The sequence below is a fragment of the Capricornis sumatraensis genome, chromosome 20 (assembly GCF_032405125.1).
Source record: "Capricornis sumatraensis isolate serow.1 chromosome 20, serow.2, whole genome shotgun sequence".
In the NCBI taxonomy this organism is placed as follows: Eukaryota; Metazoa; Chordata; class Mammalia; order Artiodactyla; family Bovidae; genus Capricornis; species Capricornis sumatraensis.
The window spans coordinates 49,035,319-49,052,015 of record NC_091088.1 but is presented as its reverse complement, the minus strand read 5'-3'; the positions used below and the strand labels follow the sequence as shown (position 1 = coordinate 49,052,015).

Genomic DNA, 16,697 nt, shown 5'->3' with positions numbered 1-16,697 from the left:
GCTCATTGAATTGATCTTTATACATTCTTGATATTGAACTTTAAACCATCCTATTTACCCTAATTATTTTTCTTACCTGCTTTCTACCTTCCACTTTCTTGTATCGTTTTCCATCTTTATTTTACTATCACTGTTATGTATGAGTAATTTTTTTTAAAAAATCTATGACAGATTTGGCTCATCTTGTTCTTAATAATTGCTAGGTGAGTTAATCAGTCATTTTAATTCATATTTGATATACATAAGTCATTTTCTTTCAATTTCTCTGTTAAAACATTTTTTAAAAACATGCATTGAACAGTACAGAATTTACGATGTTGCATGATGTAAAAAAATTTGGTTGACTTTTCTTTTCTCCAGGTAGACAACATGTACTGAGAAGGGATACTGTGGGCCCCAGGGCCAAGACCTGCAGTGCCCTCACCCACAAAACAGCGGTGACCCTTGCCCTACTTGGGCACTGAGTCATGTGAGGTGGTGATGCCCCAAGTGAACTGCGCGAGCACACTGCCCGATGCGAGATGCAGTAGAAACCAGAAGCCACTATCATCATCTAATCTCCTGGCTGTGCTGTGCTGTGCTAGGTCGCTCCAGTCGTGTCTGACTCTCCACGACCCCATGGACTGTAGCCCGCCAGGCTCCTCTGTCCATGGGATTCTCCAGGCAAGAATGCTAGAGCGGGTTGCCACGCTCTCCTCCCAGGGATCTTCCCCACTCAGGGATCGAACCCTCATCTCTTAGGTCTTCTGTATTGGCAGGTGGGTTCTTTACCAGTAGTGCCACCTGGGAAGTCCAATTATCTGGTTAGGATGTATCTATTTATTTTTTTAAAGTCAAACCTTCAGGTTGTAATCAATAAACAACGTACAAGTTCACTCTGTAAACATCCAAAGAACACAAATGACTACAGTGTACTTACTGGGTTGGCCAATACCTTTCTATTACATTGTGCGGAAAAACCCAAACAAACTTTTCAGCTAACCCTATACTAATATGTTTTTTAAAGTTTTTTTAAAGGGAGCATTGCTGGGGGTGGGGGTGAGGGGAGCAGAGGAATGAAAATCTTATTTCAATCATTTGCTTTAGCCATACAGTCGCTGTAATTAAGAAAATCCTACCTTCTTTTGAGCCAACAGTGTTGAAGTAACCAGCAGAGAAACCTCCACTAAAGGCTCCATGAAATCGTTTATACCTTCCTTTTTCATCTCTGACGGTCTGATCCTGAAGAGGAATTGGCTTCTTTGGTCTCTCACCTGAAAAAGAAAAAAAAAAATTTTTTTTGAGTGAGAGAGAAGGCAGTGGAAGGTTATAGAGGATTTAGGGGAAAGATCACTGTTTTATTTATTTATTTTTTGGCCATGCCACACAGTTCACAGAATTTCAGTTCCCTGACCAGGGATCCCACCCAGGTCCCCCACAGTGGAACCACTGAGTCCTACCCACTGGACTGCCAGAGAAGTCCCAAAGATCATTTCTTAAACATAATCAATTGTTCACTTCTTGTAGTTTCAAATATAATTCAAGTTGCTTTTCCTAGATTTTAATAGAGTGTGTAGCTTAGAAAACAATATATATAATCAAACAATATGTTTTATCAATTAAAACAATATATTTAATATTTTATATATATTTTCTTTACAGTTCTAAGAAAATTATAGATATCTTTTAATATTTATATTAGAAATAAGTTTTAGCAAAAGTGGCCTGATCTTCCCACTAAGTTCCATTATGAAACTGAATTACACTGGGGCAAGGGTTCCAACCCATGGAGGTGAAACATGCTGGCAGTCAGGCAAGCAAGCTGCTGGAGCGGCACAGAGCGTGCAGAGGGTTATGGCAGAGGGAAGCACTTCTACATCTCTTCTGGAAATTCATGGTATCCCTGAGTCCAGAATTTTTCCACTGATATTGCCCGTTTTCCCCAAAGCTTAAGTTTCCTTATTTCTGGAACTCTCTTGATTCCATAGTTTTGTTGTCGTTTATTTGCTAAGTTGTGTCTGACTCTTTGCAACCCCATGGACTACAGTTATTGTTTTTTTAAATTTATTCCTTTTCCTACTTTGCTGGAAAGGGCTGAGTTGCTAAATCATACAAACTAGTGAGTGAGTGTTAGTAGCTCAGTCGTGTCGGACTCTTTGCAACCCCATGGGAGCCCACCAGGCTCCTCTGTCCATGGGATTCTCCAGGCAAGAATCCTGGAGTGGGTAGCCATTCCCTTCTCCAGGGGATCTTCCCAACCCAGGGATCAAACCTGGGTCTCCTGCATTGCAGGCAGATTCTTCACCGTCAGAACCACCAGGGAAGTCCAACAAAATATCACACAAACAAAACAGGAATTTAAAACATTTTAGCCTTTGGGCTTCTCTGGCTGTCCAGTGGTTAAGACTCTGGGCTTCCATCACAAGGGGGCACAGGTTTGATCCCCGGTCAGGGAACTGAGATCCCCCATGACATATGTGTTTGTGTGCTTAGTCTCTCAGTTGTGTCCCACTCTTTATGACCCCATGGACTGTAGCCCACCAGGCTCCTCAGCCCACGAGCTTCAGCCACAAAAACCCAAACAAACAAAAATTTCAGTCTCACCTGTAAATTCCCTATGTTTAAAGTTTCAGGTACTACAGCACAAAATACTGCCTAATTTTATCAATTCCAATGAAAATGTCTGTTATCTATTAAAAATAAAAAGTAACCATCAAGTTATTTTCAAACATTCAATTCAGAAAGCAAGTTACATAGTAGTTAAGTGCTCCGAGTGGAGTCACAGCAAGCCCACCTTTACTAGCACTGGGATTCTGGTCATCTTAACCTCTCTGTGCCTCAATTTCCTCATCTGTAAAATAGAGATGACACTAATAGCAACATCTATTTCATAGAGTCGTTATGCAAATTAGATCAGAAAATGCATGTAAAGTGCTTGGTAAAAAGAGGGACATCCAAATAAATACCTTTAAAGTACCAGCTTCTATTGCTATTGGTAGTAGTTAAGGCTACGGTCTTTCCAGCAGACATGTACAGATGTGCGAGCTGGACAGTAAAGAAGGCAGAGCACAGAAGAATTGATGCTTTCGAATTGTGGTGCTGGAGAAGACTCTTGAGATCCCTTGGAAAGCAAACCAGTCATTCTTAAAAGAAATCAACCTTGAATACTCCTTGGAAGGACTGATGCTGAAGCTGAAGCTACAATATTTTGACCACCTGATGCAAACAGCTGACTCATTGTAAAAGATCCTGATGCTAGGAAAGATTGAAGGCAGAAGAAGAGGGTGACAGAGGATGAAATAGTTGGATGGCATCACCGATTCAGTGGAGATGAACTTGGGCAAACTCTGGGAGATGGTGAGGGAGAGGGAAGCCTGGCAAGCTGCAGTCCATGGGATCTCAAAGAGTCGGACACAACTTGGTGACTGAACACCAACAAAATAGTAGCACATACCGTAGGTAAGACATGTTCTAAGGCCCTGGGCACCTGTTACTGCAATAATTAAGCCAGTCACTACTTCTGGATAATGGAACAAAAAGTAAACAAATGTTTACCCTCATAGTCCTAAATTCTTACTTGTAGCTTATGGAGACTTTACGTCATTTCTAGAATATAACCTACCCTCCTACTTGCTAGGTTTGTGACCTTAGGCAAGTTTCTTGACTTCTCTAAGCCTCAGTCTCCATGACTACAAAATTAGGGTAATAACTGAACCATCTTGTAGGATGGTGCTAAGGATTAAAAACCACATGTGAGGAGCTGAGCACAGTCGCTGGCCATAGCAAAGCTTGGTTAGTATAAGTTAGAAATTTCATTTCATTCTAAAGAACTGAATCACAACTTGGGTCCCCCAATCCACGATTTTCACCATTTCTTAGAAACGCAGCCCACATGCTCCATTACCGCAGGTGCACCTGGCATGATTCCAGGCTAAGATGGAGTGGTGCGTCTGTGCTGGATAATTCCTAGGTAGGCGGGACTGACTTGTACACCACAGCATGGTTAGCAGCATCCCTAGCCTGTAACACTAGATGCAAGTAACACCCCTGTCCCAATAAAGCATGACAACCAAAAATGTCTCCAGACATTGCCAAAAGTCCCTTGGGGGGCAAATTCATCCCTAGTTGCGAACCACCGCATTAAGGTGAGAGAGGACAGGTCCCACCAACTCAAGGTTCTGTCTTGCCTGGTTCTCCGGGTACTCCTGAGCTGAAAATGGAGATAAGATTGGTCGACAACTAAGCAGAACCCAGCAGCAGATGCTGGGGGCCACGCAGTGTGGGAGCCACTAGGCTCCATGGGGCTCCTGAGCGAGAGGCACCACCTCTAATCACAGCACAAGAAAACACCAGGGGGCAGTGGCATTTTAGGGAGCCCTATGGTAATTATCACTGCTAATACTAACTAATCCTTTCTTTTCACACATATTATCTCATTTATCATACCCTGATAAGGATGCTCTGATTAAAGAAGTGCCTTAAGTTTCACAAGCAATAAGCACAAAACTGAAATCGGATTTCAACTCAAGTCAGGGATGCAACCCATTCTGTCCTTTACTTGTCCCCCACCAGGACTTTACTGAGGATCTTCCGGAAGAAGCCGGTCTGTTCTAGACTTGGGTGTGGAAAACTAAACACAACTCCACTCCCGTTCCCAAGGCACTCAGAGTCTAGCAGAGCAGACCTGTGTGTATAGGAACTGCTCTGACAATGTGCAAGGCCCACAACATCAGAGTCACCCAGAGGCATTCATTCCATCAGTAAACAGTAAACAGAAGGTCTAACAGGGGAAGGTAAGATGTTACAGAAAGTAATACAGTCTGACTGGAAGGAAGCCATGGAATATGGAACCAGAAGAGCAGACGGGGGCTTCCCTGGTAGTCCAGTGGTTAAGAATCTGCCTGTCAATGCAGGGGACACACGTTCGATGCCTGCTCCAGGAATATCCCACATGCTGTGGGGCAGCTGAACCCTGGCAACACAACTACGGAGCCCATGCTCTAGAGCCCGTGCTCTGCAACAAGAGAAGTCACCACAATGAGAAGCCCCTGCACAGCAACAAAGAATAGCCCCTGCTCGCTGCAACTAAAGAAAGCCCGCACACAGCAATTAAGACCCAGAACAGCCAAAACTAAATAAATACATACATAAGAAGGACAGACGGGGCAGCAGCCATGGAACACAGTGCTGCAGGCTCCGGGCATGTCCTGTGGGTGACTGGGAGTCAAGTGGGAGAATCACAGCAGGGGGAAGGAGAAAACGGTCCTATTAATCTGAGTGCAGGATGAGCTGGAGATGAGAAGGTTTCTACAGCCAAGTGAATGTATCTAAGGGAAGATAAGATAAGCCCCAAGGCCCCTTTCTTCCAGGCCAGAGCAGCTATGTGTCTAAGAGTCTGTGTATACAGATCAGTCATTGTCTCTTCTTTTTTCTGAAGGTTCTGTTTGTTTTTTCAATTGGAATATAACTGCTTTACAATGTTGTGTTAGTTTCTGTTGCACAACAATGTGAATCAGCTATATATATGTGTGTGTGTGTGTGTGTGTATATATATATATCTCCTTCCCAAGCCCCCATCCCAACTCTCTAGGTCATCACAGAGCACTGAGCTAAGCTCCACTGTCTTTTTTTAAGATTTTTTTTTTAATGTGGATCATGTTTTAAGTCTTTATTGAATTTGTTACAGTATTGCTTGTTTTATGTCTTGGTTTTTTGGCCCCAAGTCATGTGGGGTCTTAGCTCTCTGACCAGGGATCAAACCCACACCCTCTGCATTGGAAGGCGAAATATTTTAATCACTGGACCGTCAGGGAATCCTTCACTGTCTCTTAACCAATAAAACTTTCTGTCAGGGCCAACAACTTTAATTAAATAATAGAGTCTCTCCTCTACCAATGTTTGTCTAACCTGTCACTAAAGTTTCAAAGCAGGAGGTAAAAGTGGTTATTGGTCTAGTATGTTATATCGTAAAATGCAGTCAGAGTGTGTTTTAACTTCAAAGTGCTTAGGTAACAATGAATCAGTCCTCAAAAACTTCTAGTGATGAGAAGTTAAAAGATCATTTTAGGCCAGGAAAAAAAGAGTTCACTCTACTTCAAAAGACTGCCTAGACCATTAGGCTTCATTCCAGATTTTGTACACCATCAAAACAGGAAGAATTAGAAAAATATGGATCAAATAGTTGATGAGTTACAATATGTCACTTGACAAGGAAACAACCGTGAGCAGAAATATAGAAATGACAAACTCCTTCCTGACAGGCTATAATAACCTCCACCCATGCGTGTTTAACCCTTCCCCATTCTGCATACCTAAATTTCAACCAGTTTTCAGGGGGTCCTATCCTGCCTCCTCAGGTTTCCCTGTTAGCTTGTGTAGGTTATTTCTCCTCTACTTGACATACTTTAGGACTTGTGAATCACATACTTTAGCGCTTGTGAATCACATACTTTTATTTTCAACTAGATTCGAAACTCCTTGAATCAAGTATCTTTGTCAATAAATTCCTTGGAATCATGGGATGATGTGTTTGCTGATACAGCTACTGTGATCTTGTGTGCTTGTGTGTTCATGCTAAGTCACTTCAGTTGTGTCCGATTCTTGGTGACCCTATGGACTGTAGCCTGCCAGGTTCCTCTGTCCATGGGATTCTCCAGGCAAGAATATTGGAGGGGGTAGCCATTCCCTTCTTCAGGGGATCTTCTCCACCCAGGGATCGAACCCACATCTTCTGCCGCTCCTGAACTGCTGACAGATTCTTTACCACTGAGCCACTGGGGAGACCCCATGCAATCTTAGATTGTATTAAAGAAATATAGCCTAAAATAAAGGACGCACCTAGTGATGGCCCCACTTTACCCACACTCTGGTCCCATACTTGGATAAAAGCTTTGACAAATTAGGGTTGAGGGGACTTTTTAAACTGAATTTATTAGAGAACTGAGTGTGGTACGGAGATGTCTTAGAGGAAATGCAAGGGGTGTCTTTAAATACATAAGAAGCTTTCAGGAGACTAGCATTTCTTTGTCTTTTGTACTCAGAGAATAGATACAGGGCCAGCATCTGGCACAAGTTTCTAATGATTTGAACTGTTTGCAGGGAATAAGAGGGTCATCAGTGGCTATGTCCCAGAAGCACAAACAAGCTGACAGGATGAGGTCGGGGTGGGGAAAAAAGGAGTCTGCAAATAACTCCTCCCCCACATATTTCCTTTGTCTTCCTCCACGGGGCTAGCACTGCCATCAGTCCTTACTGGCGAGTCAATGCAAACTTTACTGAACAAATCAAGTCATGAAGCGGATCAGACCAGAAACATGGAAGAGAACCTTGCTTCATCTTGCTCTCACCCCTACATTCCACCAGCAAGTTCACGGTCAGCTCTGCTTTCAAAGTACTCTCAACTCACCACTACTTACCGCCGCCACCGTCATCGCCCTAATTTTGCTAATCTCCCTGCTTCACTCCTGCCCACCCCCAACCGGCCTACTCACAAAATCAAGGATAGAATAAACCTAAAAACATACATCCCTCCTTTGTGTAACCCCTCCCCCATGACTCTTCTACACTTGGTATTAAAATTCAAACTCCCTGACCACACCAAGTAAGGTTCAACCCCTACCTCCGCTGAGATCATCTTCTGCCGGCCTCGCCCGGGTGCTGTATGCTCCACCCACAACAGTCCGGCCTGTTCCTCAATTTGCCAAACTGGCTCCGACTTCAGAGCCTTTGCACTTACTGTTCGCCTTGCCTAAAATGCTCTTCACCTAAATCTTCGTACCGTTGCTTCCTTTCTCTGTTTCAGATATGAACGCAAACGTCCTGTCGTAGGAAAGGACGACACAGATGATCGCCTGACCACCGCTGCTCCCCTAACTCGGCTCTCACACGAACCTATTGTCATCTTTCTATTTCCCATCCCTCCGGGCCTTTCATCCGTCCCTCCAAAATATAAGCACCCCGAAAGCACAGTGCACGCCTTTCTGGTCGCTGTTCCCAGAGCCCGTAGCACACAAGCCTTTCCCCCAGTGCCAGAAAAGGTCTGGCACAGGGTTGAGTGTTTTGGCCCCGAACCCTGGACCCCCAGCCTGTTTGCCAGAGGCCCTGGCGACGAATGTAGCCCGCACCTTCTTCCAGCGGCTCCAGGCCAGTTCCATAGCTGACCAAATCCTCGTCGCTGTCACTGTCCAGCGCCGCCATACTGCTCCCTTCCGGACCCCGCCCCCTCGCTACGGCGGCCTCAAGAGGCCAAATATATTCCGCACTTTTTTCTCCGCGAACTGCTACGAGGTCTAAGCGTGAGTCGTGCAAAGTGCTGACCCCGTCAGGCAATCTTCTTTCTTAGGATCTGCGTCTGGTGGTTCTCAAACCCGTTTTGTTGGAGGCAGACCCCCGCAGGAGTTGCCGCGGAGGCTTTGGATGCCACGACGTCCCATCCTAACTGCACCAGGTGCCGGTCTGGAGGAGGCGCCTGGGAGAGAGTGGAACGCACCCCGCTGTCCGACTGCTGGTTCTCCATGAAATCTGCGCAGCCCCACACCCCTCCCGAAACCGGTCCAGACCCTTCCCCAACTTCACCTGCTGGTAGACTCTGCTCCCCGCAGTGCTACCGCTGTCATGTGCGGGGAATTTGCCTCTACCCCACACATGCGCGCGCTATCTGAATATAGCGCCCTTGTTGTTCCAGCCGCTTAGTCGTGTTCCACTCTTTGCCACCCCATGGACTATAGCCTGCCAGGCTCCTCTTTCCGTATAACACCCTTAGGGTTATTAAGTGTAGTCCCCTTCCAGACCTGTGAAAGGATTCACAGGCAGGGGGTACCCTGATGCCCACGGGGAAGCGAGTTTGGGGCAACACTTGGTCAAAGAGAAAAATAACAGAAAAAGAGATCAAAAGAAAAGGAGAAAGAAGGTGGGGGTGTAGGTGTGGAGCCCTATACCAAGGCCACAGATGCGGAGCCCTGCTCCAGGCTCATCTCCCGAACTGAGCCTCATAGCAACCGTTGCCATGAGTCTCCCTGTTCTAAACCAGCCTACTCCCTGACCTCACATTAGACAAAAATACCCACCCTATACCACTCTATCAAGTCACCTAATGCCACCCTCCAAACGGGAGTTTTCTTTGTCTTGATGCTATAAAAATGGCCTACTATTCTGCCAAACCTTGTCTCTCCAGCCGTCTGCTGTTTCAATAACATCGACCACTCTATCTTTAATTGAAAAATAATCGCTTTACAATATTGTGTTGGTTTCTGCTGAACAACCACTGGAATCAGTCATAATTATATATATAATCACCTCCCTTTCGAGCCTCTTTCCCCTTGCCATCCCACCCTTCTAGGTTGTCATGACGTGCCAGGCAGGATTCCTTGTATTGTATAGTAGCTATCATTTTTATCATTTTATCACTAGTTATAATTTTTACATATGATAGTGTATCTATGTCAATGCTATTTTCTCAATTCGTCCTGCCCTCTCTTTCCTCCACTGCATCCACAAGTTCATTCTCTGCTTCTTCATTCCTTCCCTGCAAATAGGTTCATCAGTACTATTTTTCTAGATTCTGTAAATATTCATTAATATATATTTGTTCTTCTCTTTCTGACTTCACTCTGTATAACAGCCTCTGGGTTCATCCACTTCACACAACTGTCTCAAATGTGTTCCTTTTTATGACTGACTAATACTCCTCTGTATATATGCACCACATCGTCTTCATCCATTCATCTGTTGATGGACTTCTAGGTTGCTCGCATGTCCTGGCTGTTGTCAGTAGTGCTGCAATGAACCTTGGGGTACATGTGTCTCTGAATTGTGGTTTTCTCAGGGTATATGCCCAGTAGTGGCATTGCCAGATCACATTGTATTTTTAGCCCTTTTTTTTTTTTTTAAGGAATCTCCATGAAAAATGAAAGTGGCTCAGTCGTGTCCAACTGTTTGTGACCCAAAGAGTATAGTCCATGGAGTTCTCTGGGCCAGAATACTGGAGTGGGTAGCCTTTCCCTTCTCCAGGGGATCTTTCCAACCCAGGGATCAAACCCAGGTCTCCCACGATGCAGGCAGATTCTTTACCACTTGAGCCACAGGGGAAGCCCAAGAATACTGGAGTGGGTAGCCTATCCCTTCTCCAACAGATCTTCCCAACCCAGGATTCGAACCGGGGTCTCCTGCATTGCAGGCAGATTCTTAATGCATCTCCCCCTCTAATAAACTCTATTCTCCCCTCCTTCTGCCTCGTGTCTGATAATTCTTTCCCAATCTGTGCACAGATCATGACAGTAGGGAGGGGAGAAAAAGAGGGAAAGAGCAGTAAAGAGAGAAAAAGAAAATTGAAAAAAGATTGACGAAAAAGAGAAAGGAAAAAGAAAAGGCAAGCAGACAAGCAAAGGGCTGTGATGTGGGGTGAGGGATACTGAGGGCTCCCTTACTGAAACTAAAGAAACAAACATCTGTCCAACGGGGTGCCGTTAGCTCACCCCAAAACTCCTTCTTACAGAACAAAGAAAAGAAGCCCAGATTTTCAAAGTGAGGGTCAGAAGTCTGCATGACTGAGAATCTGTAGGATGTTGTTGAACTAGCCTTTCTACCCATGCCCCAGGGCCTCCTGAATCAGAATCTCCGGAGCTGGGACTGTTTCTTGAGCCCTCAAGACACTCTCTGGCCTCAAAGCCTCTGTCGTCACTGTTCCCTGTGCTTAGAGTACCACAGGCATGATTCACAACCTCACCTGCTTCAGGTCTCTGCTCAAAGGTTACTGACTCAGTATTATGTCTAATGTCTTCCTCTTCCCCATTGAAATGGAAGCTCCCATTGAAATATAAGCTCCAAGGAGAGAGAGATCTGAGGCAGTTTGGGGTTTGTTTGTTGTAATATTGGCTGCACTGGGTCTTCAATGCAGCGCATGGGCTTCTTTGTTGCAGCTCATGGGCTTAGCTGCCTTGAGGTATGTGGGATCTTAGTTCCCCAACTAGGTATCAAACCCACATCCTGTGAACTGGAAGGTAGATTCATAACTACTGGACAACCAGGGAAGTCCTCAAGCCAGTTTTTCTTTCTTTCTTTCTGTGCTGTATCCTCAGAGGTTAGAACAGTGCTTGGAATATAGTAAGCACTCAATAAATAATTTTGAAGAATGAATAATTAAATAAGTCATGGTTCATGACTTTTTTTAAAAGTTATTTTAAAAACATCTTCTAGGGGTTTCCCTAGTGGTCCAATGGTTAAGACTCCATGCTTCCACTGCATGGGACACAGGTATGATCCCTGGTCAAGGAACTAAGATCGTGCATGCTTCACAGAATAGCCAAAAACAAGCCAACAAAAAAAGTACAGCTTCTATGTGTAATTGATAGACTTTGCTGTATACCTGAAACTAACACAACATTGTAAATTAACTCGATTAAAAACAACAACATAGTTTTGAAGTTTTGGGCAAGTTTCCCATCAAAAAGTAACGTCCATGTGCCCTCCCTTGAATCTAGGCTCCACGCCTACGACCAAAAGAATACAGTAAATGTGACAATATAACATTTACCACATCCAAGCTTTAAGAAACTGATAGCTTCGATTTTCTTGGGCTGCTGGCCCTGGAATCTTAATCTCCATTCTGTGAGGAAGCCAGGCCATGAGGAGAGGCTAGGTTGATAGTCCAGACAATGACCCAGCTGGGATTAATAGTCAGCATCAGTCACCAGACGGGTGAGCAAGGAAGATTCAAAATGACTCCCGTTCCAGTGGCCATCTGACTAGAGAGATCACAAGCAAGAATCTCTTAGCTGAGTTCAGTCCCTTCTGAAACCAAGAGAGTTAATAATACAATGATTGTTCTTGTTTGGAGCCATGAAGACTTGTGGCAATTTGTTAACAACAACAGGGACTGGGAACAAACTTTATGATAAAATACCATAAAGCATTTAAAAATGGTGATATGGGACTTCCCTGGTGGTCCAGGGGTTGAGAATCCGCAGGCCAATGCAGGGGGCATGAGCTCAATCCCTGGTCTGGAAAGATCCCATATGCCACAGAGCAACTAAGCCCATGCATGGCAACAACTGAGACAGTGTCCTTTGGCCCGCGAGCTGAGTGCCCTAGGGCCTGTGCTCTGCCACAAGAGAAGCCACTGCAATGAGAAGCTGGCACACCGAAACTAGAGTAAGCCGGCACATAGCACAAAGACCCAGCACAACCGAAAATAAACATAAATAAATCAGTAAAACTTAAAAAATAAAAATGCTGATGGTGAGGATCCCCAGTGGATGCTGTTAAATGAGGAAAACAGAGAGTGAGGCAGAGTACTGCCATTTATATTAAGAGAAAGCATAAAAAGCCAAATTTACTGTGACTATTGCATCCACAATGTAGGGACACGGTACATCCAAAAATATGCTATATCCCCAGTAAACTCCCCAAAGAATCTGGTAACAGTGGTTGCCACTGATCAAAGGAAATCAAAGCAGGGGGATACATGTATACAATATTGCAGCATTTGAATTTTTGTTTTTAACTGCATCCATGATAGTCTTTCCTTCTATGTCAGTAACTTGGTTTTCATTTTAAAGGTTTTTGTGTGGATTAGCTCCTTTCCTGCCTTGATAAATTTAATGTGCTAAAGAGAAAGTATCTTTGTTTATTGAAGCCCTGCAGGGCCCCAGCACCATCCTTTGATCATCACTGTTGTTGTGAATAAGGAGCTTTTGAAAGTAAAGAAGGTTAGGGTTATATACCTATATACCTAGGTTACATACCCAGAAAAACCATGAAGGTCCAAGATTTCATTTCTAAATTACCCTAGCTAATTTTCTTACAGCTTATAGCTTCTGAAAGGTGAGAAAACCCAATAAATTTATTGTTGAGAGTTTACTTTATTGGATTTCTGACGATCACAAGCATTTAGTAAACCAACTTTTCTGACTCCAGATCTTCAGAAATGATTCACCTGCAACTCTGATCACTTACTACCCAATATTCCTGAATCTTGGCAGCAGGAATCCCTAAACAGCACAGTTTTTTATTTTTTGTTGTTGTTTTTTATTTCATTTATTTATTTTTTTGAAAACAAGGCACGTGGGATCTTAGTTCCACAACCAAAAATCAAACCTGCACTCCTTACACTGGAAACACAGAGTCTTAACTACTGGATCACAAAGGAAGTCCCATGAACAGCCTGTTTTTCTGCAAAGCTGTAGCAACTGATAAAGAAAATGTAAGTTGCTCAGGTGAGTCCGATTCTTTGTAACTGTATAGCCCATGGAATTCTCCAGGCCAGAATACTGGAATGGGTAGCCTTTCCCTTCTCCAGAGGATCTTTCCAACCCATTAATTGAACTGAGGTCTCCTACATTGCAGGCGGAGACCTCAGTCTTTACCAACTGAGCTATCAGGGAAGCCCCAAAAAGCTAAAACACCACTTACTCTTCCTTTCTTATTCAAACAGGCAGGAAACTACAAATCTCAGAATCTTATCAGAAAACTGTAGATAGGAAGATGGGTGAATCAGCTGGGTAGAGAATAATTTCTTTCTCATGGTCCACACATCAGTGCTGGTGGTGGGATGGTACTCAAGACATATGATGAACTCTGCTCTAAATGCCTGGGAATCAATGTCACTCACAAATACAGAGTTCCTGAGAAGAGCAAGGAGAGAGAAGAAGGCCTTCTTAAGAGAACAGTGCAAAGACACAGAGGAAAACAACAGAATGGGAAAGGCTAGAGATCTCTTTAAGAAAATGAGAGATACCAAGGGAACATTTCATGCAAAGATGGGCACAATAAAGGACAGAAATGGTGAGGACCTAACAGAAGCAGAGGAGATTAAGATAAGGTGGCAAGATTACACAGAAAACTATACAAAAAAGGTCTTAATGACCTGGATAACTATGATGGTGTGGTTTCTCACCTAGAACCAGACATCCTGGAGTGTGAAGTCATGTGGGCCTTAGGAAGCATCGCTACTAACAAAGACAGAGGAAGATGGAATTTCATCTGAGCTATTTCAAATCCTAAAAGATGATGCTGTTAAAGTGCTGCACTCGATAAGCCAGGAAATTTGGAAAACTCAACAGCGGCCACAGGACCAGAAAAGGTCAGTTCTCATTCTAATCCCAAAGAAAGACAATGCCAAAGAATGTTCAAATTACCATACAGTTGAGCTCATTTCACATGCTAGCAAGGCAGGGCTCAAAATCCTTCAAGTTAGGCTTCAACAGTACTTGAATCAAGAAATTCCAGATGTATAAACCGGATTTAGAAAAGGCAGAGGAACCAGAAATCAAATTCCCAACATCCACTGGATCATAGAGAAAGCGAGGGGATTCCAGAAAAACAACTATTTCTGCTTCATTGACTATGCTAACGCCTTTGACTGTGTAGATCACAACAAACTGTGGAATATTCTTAAAGAGATGGGAATACCAAACCACCTTCCCTGCCTCCTGAGAAATCTGTATGCAGGTTAAGAGGCAACCTTTAGAACTGGACATGGAACAATGGACTGGTTCCAAATTGGAAAATGAGTACATCAAGGCTGTATATTGTCACTCTGCTTATTTAACTTCTATGCAGAATACATCATGCGAAATGCCAGGTGGGATGAATCACAAGTTGAAATCGAGATTGACTGGAATCAACAACCTCAGATATGTAGATAATACTACTTTAATGGCAGAAAAAGAAGAGGAACTAAAGAGCCTCTTGATGAGTGTGAAAGAGGAGAGTGAAAAAGCTGGCTTAAAACTCAACATTCAAAAAAGTAAGATCATGGCATCCAGTCCCATCACTTCACAACAGATAGATGGGGAAACAATCAAAACACTGACAGACTTCATTTTCTTGGGCTCCAAAATCACTGCAGATGGTGACTGCAGCCACGAAAATAAAAGACACTTGCTCTTTGGTCGAAAAGCTATGACAAACCTAGACATCACTTTGCTGACAAAGATCCATCTAGTCAAAGCTATGGTTTTTCCCCTACTCATGTATGGATGTGAGAGTTGGACCATAAAGAAGGCTGAGCACCGACGAACTGATGCTTTTGACCTGTGCTGCTGGAGAAGTCTCTTGAGAATCCCCTGGACAGCAAGGAGATCAAACCAGTCAATCCTAGAGGAAATCAACCCTGAATATTCACTGGAAGGACTGATGCTGAAGCTGAAGTTCCAATACTTTGGCCACCTGATGTAAAGAACCGACTCATTGTAAAAGACTCTGATGGTGGGAAAGATTGGGGGCAGGGGAAAGAGGGGACCAGAGAGAGTGATATGGTTGGATGGCATCACTGATTCAGTGGACATGAGTTTGAGCAAACTCTAAGAGATGGTGAAGGACAGGAAAGCCTGGTATGCTGCAGTCCATGGGGTCACAAAGAGTCAGACACGACTTAGCGAATGAACAGCAACAATTTATTTCCATTGAAATTTCTTATTGAGCTATGGACATATATACAGAAAAGTGCAGAAATCATAAGCACATAGCTCTGTGCATTTTCATGCAGTGAACACACCTGTGTAATAACAAGCAGATCAAGAAATAGAAAATTCCCCCAATCCCAGAAGCAATAACCTCAGAATAGATTAATTTCATCTGTTTCCTATTTCACATAAAATGGAGTTATATAGCATTGTGTGGCTTCTTTGGCTCAAACACATTTTGGTAAGTCAAGCATTTTGCTCACAACATATTTGTTGCTTATATTAATAATAGTAATAAATTAGTTTTCCTTATGTGAGTACACCACAATTTCTTATCCATTCTACAGTTGATGGGCATTTTGAGAAGTTTCCAGTTAGGTGCTTTTTTTAAAAAAAATTGGCCTCACCACAGGGCATGCAGGATCCCAGTTTCAACCACAGGCTGAACCTGTGCCCCCAACAGTGGAAGCGAAACATCCTAACCACTTCCAGGGAAGTCCCAAATAAGGGGTTATTGTGAAAAGTGCTTTCCTGGTGGCTCAGATGGTAAAGAATCTGCCTGCAATGCAGGAGACCTGGGTTCGATTCCTTGGTTGGGAAAATCACCTGGAGAAGGGAATGGCTACCCAATCCAGTATTCTTGTCTGGAGAACTCCATGGACAGAGGAGCTGGTGGGCTACAGTGGATGGGGTCACAAAGAACTGGACATGACTGACTAACTAACACTTTCACTTTGAAAAGTGCAGCTATGAACATTCTTGTACATATGGAGAACAGATGTGTGTATTTCTATTGGGTATCTACCTAGATTTGGAATTGCTGGATCACAAGTTATGCATATACCCCTCTTTAGTAGAAAATGCCAGTTTTCCAAAGTAGCAGTACTAATCTACACTCCCATAAGCAGTGTACGAGATTCTGGTTGCTTCACCTTTTCACTAATACTAATACTAATACTAATATTTTTGGGAGCTCTTCTGTCTCTTATTTATGTTTATTTCCTAATCACTTCTTCCCAAGATCCCAAAATATCTTTCCTTTTAAATCACATGTAACTGTATAGTGTACCATAAAGTGTGCTGTAACATCAGGCAATCTAACTTACCAGACTAGTAACATCTGAGCCTCAACTTATTCACCTGTAAAATGGGAATGATAAACTACCCACTTCATAGGGTTGTTGACCAACTGATATCATGCATGCAAAGTGCATAGCACAGCTCCTGCCATAAAGTATGCAATAAACGACTGTATGCACTTGACTATATTTCAGAGCTGGGGAAACTGAGGCCATGAGGGGTAAAAGGGTCTGGTCA

At 43.5% G+C, this 16,697-nt stretch overlaps 1 protein-coding gene across 1 annotated transcript in view; it reads right to left on the bottom strand.

The window, feature by feature from the left end:
- Positions 1–8,175, bottom strand: part of GPATCH1 (G-patch domain containing 1) — a 54,824-nt gene extending 46,649 nt beyond the window's left edge. Inside the window, exons 1-2 of the mRNA XM_068992700.1 lie at positions 8,103–8,175; positions 1,119–1,253 (exon numbers count right to left, since the gene is read on the bottom strand). Of these exons, the coding sequence (XP_068848801.1) occupies positions 1,119–1,253; positions 8,103–8,175 (208 nt within the window). The remainder of the gene's footprint in view (positions 1–1,118; positions 1,254–8,102) is intronic.
- Between the last annotated feature and the right edge of the window lie 8,522 nt (positions 8,176–16,697).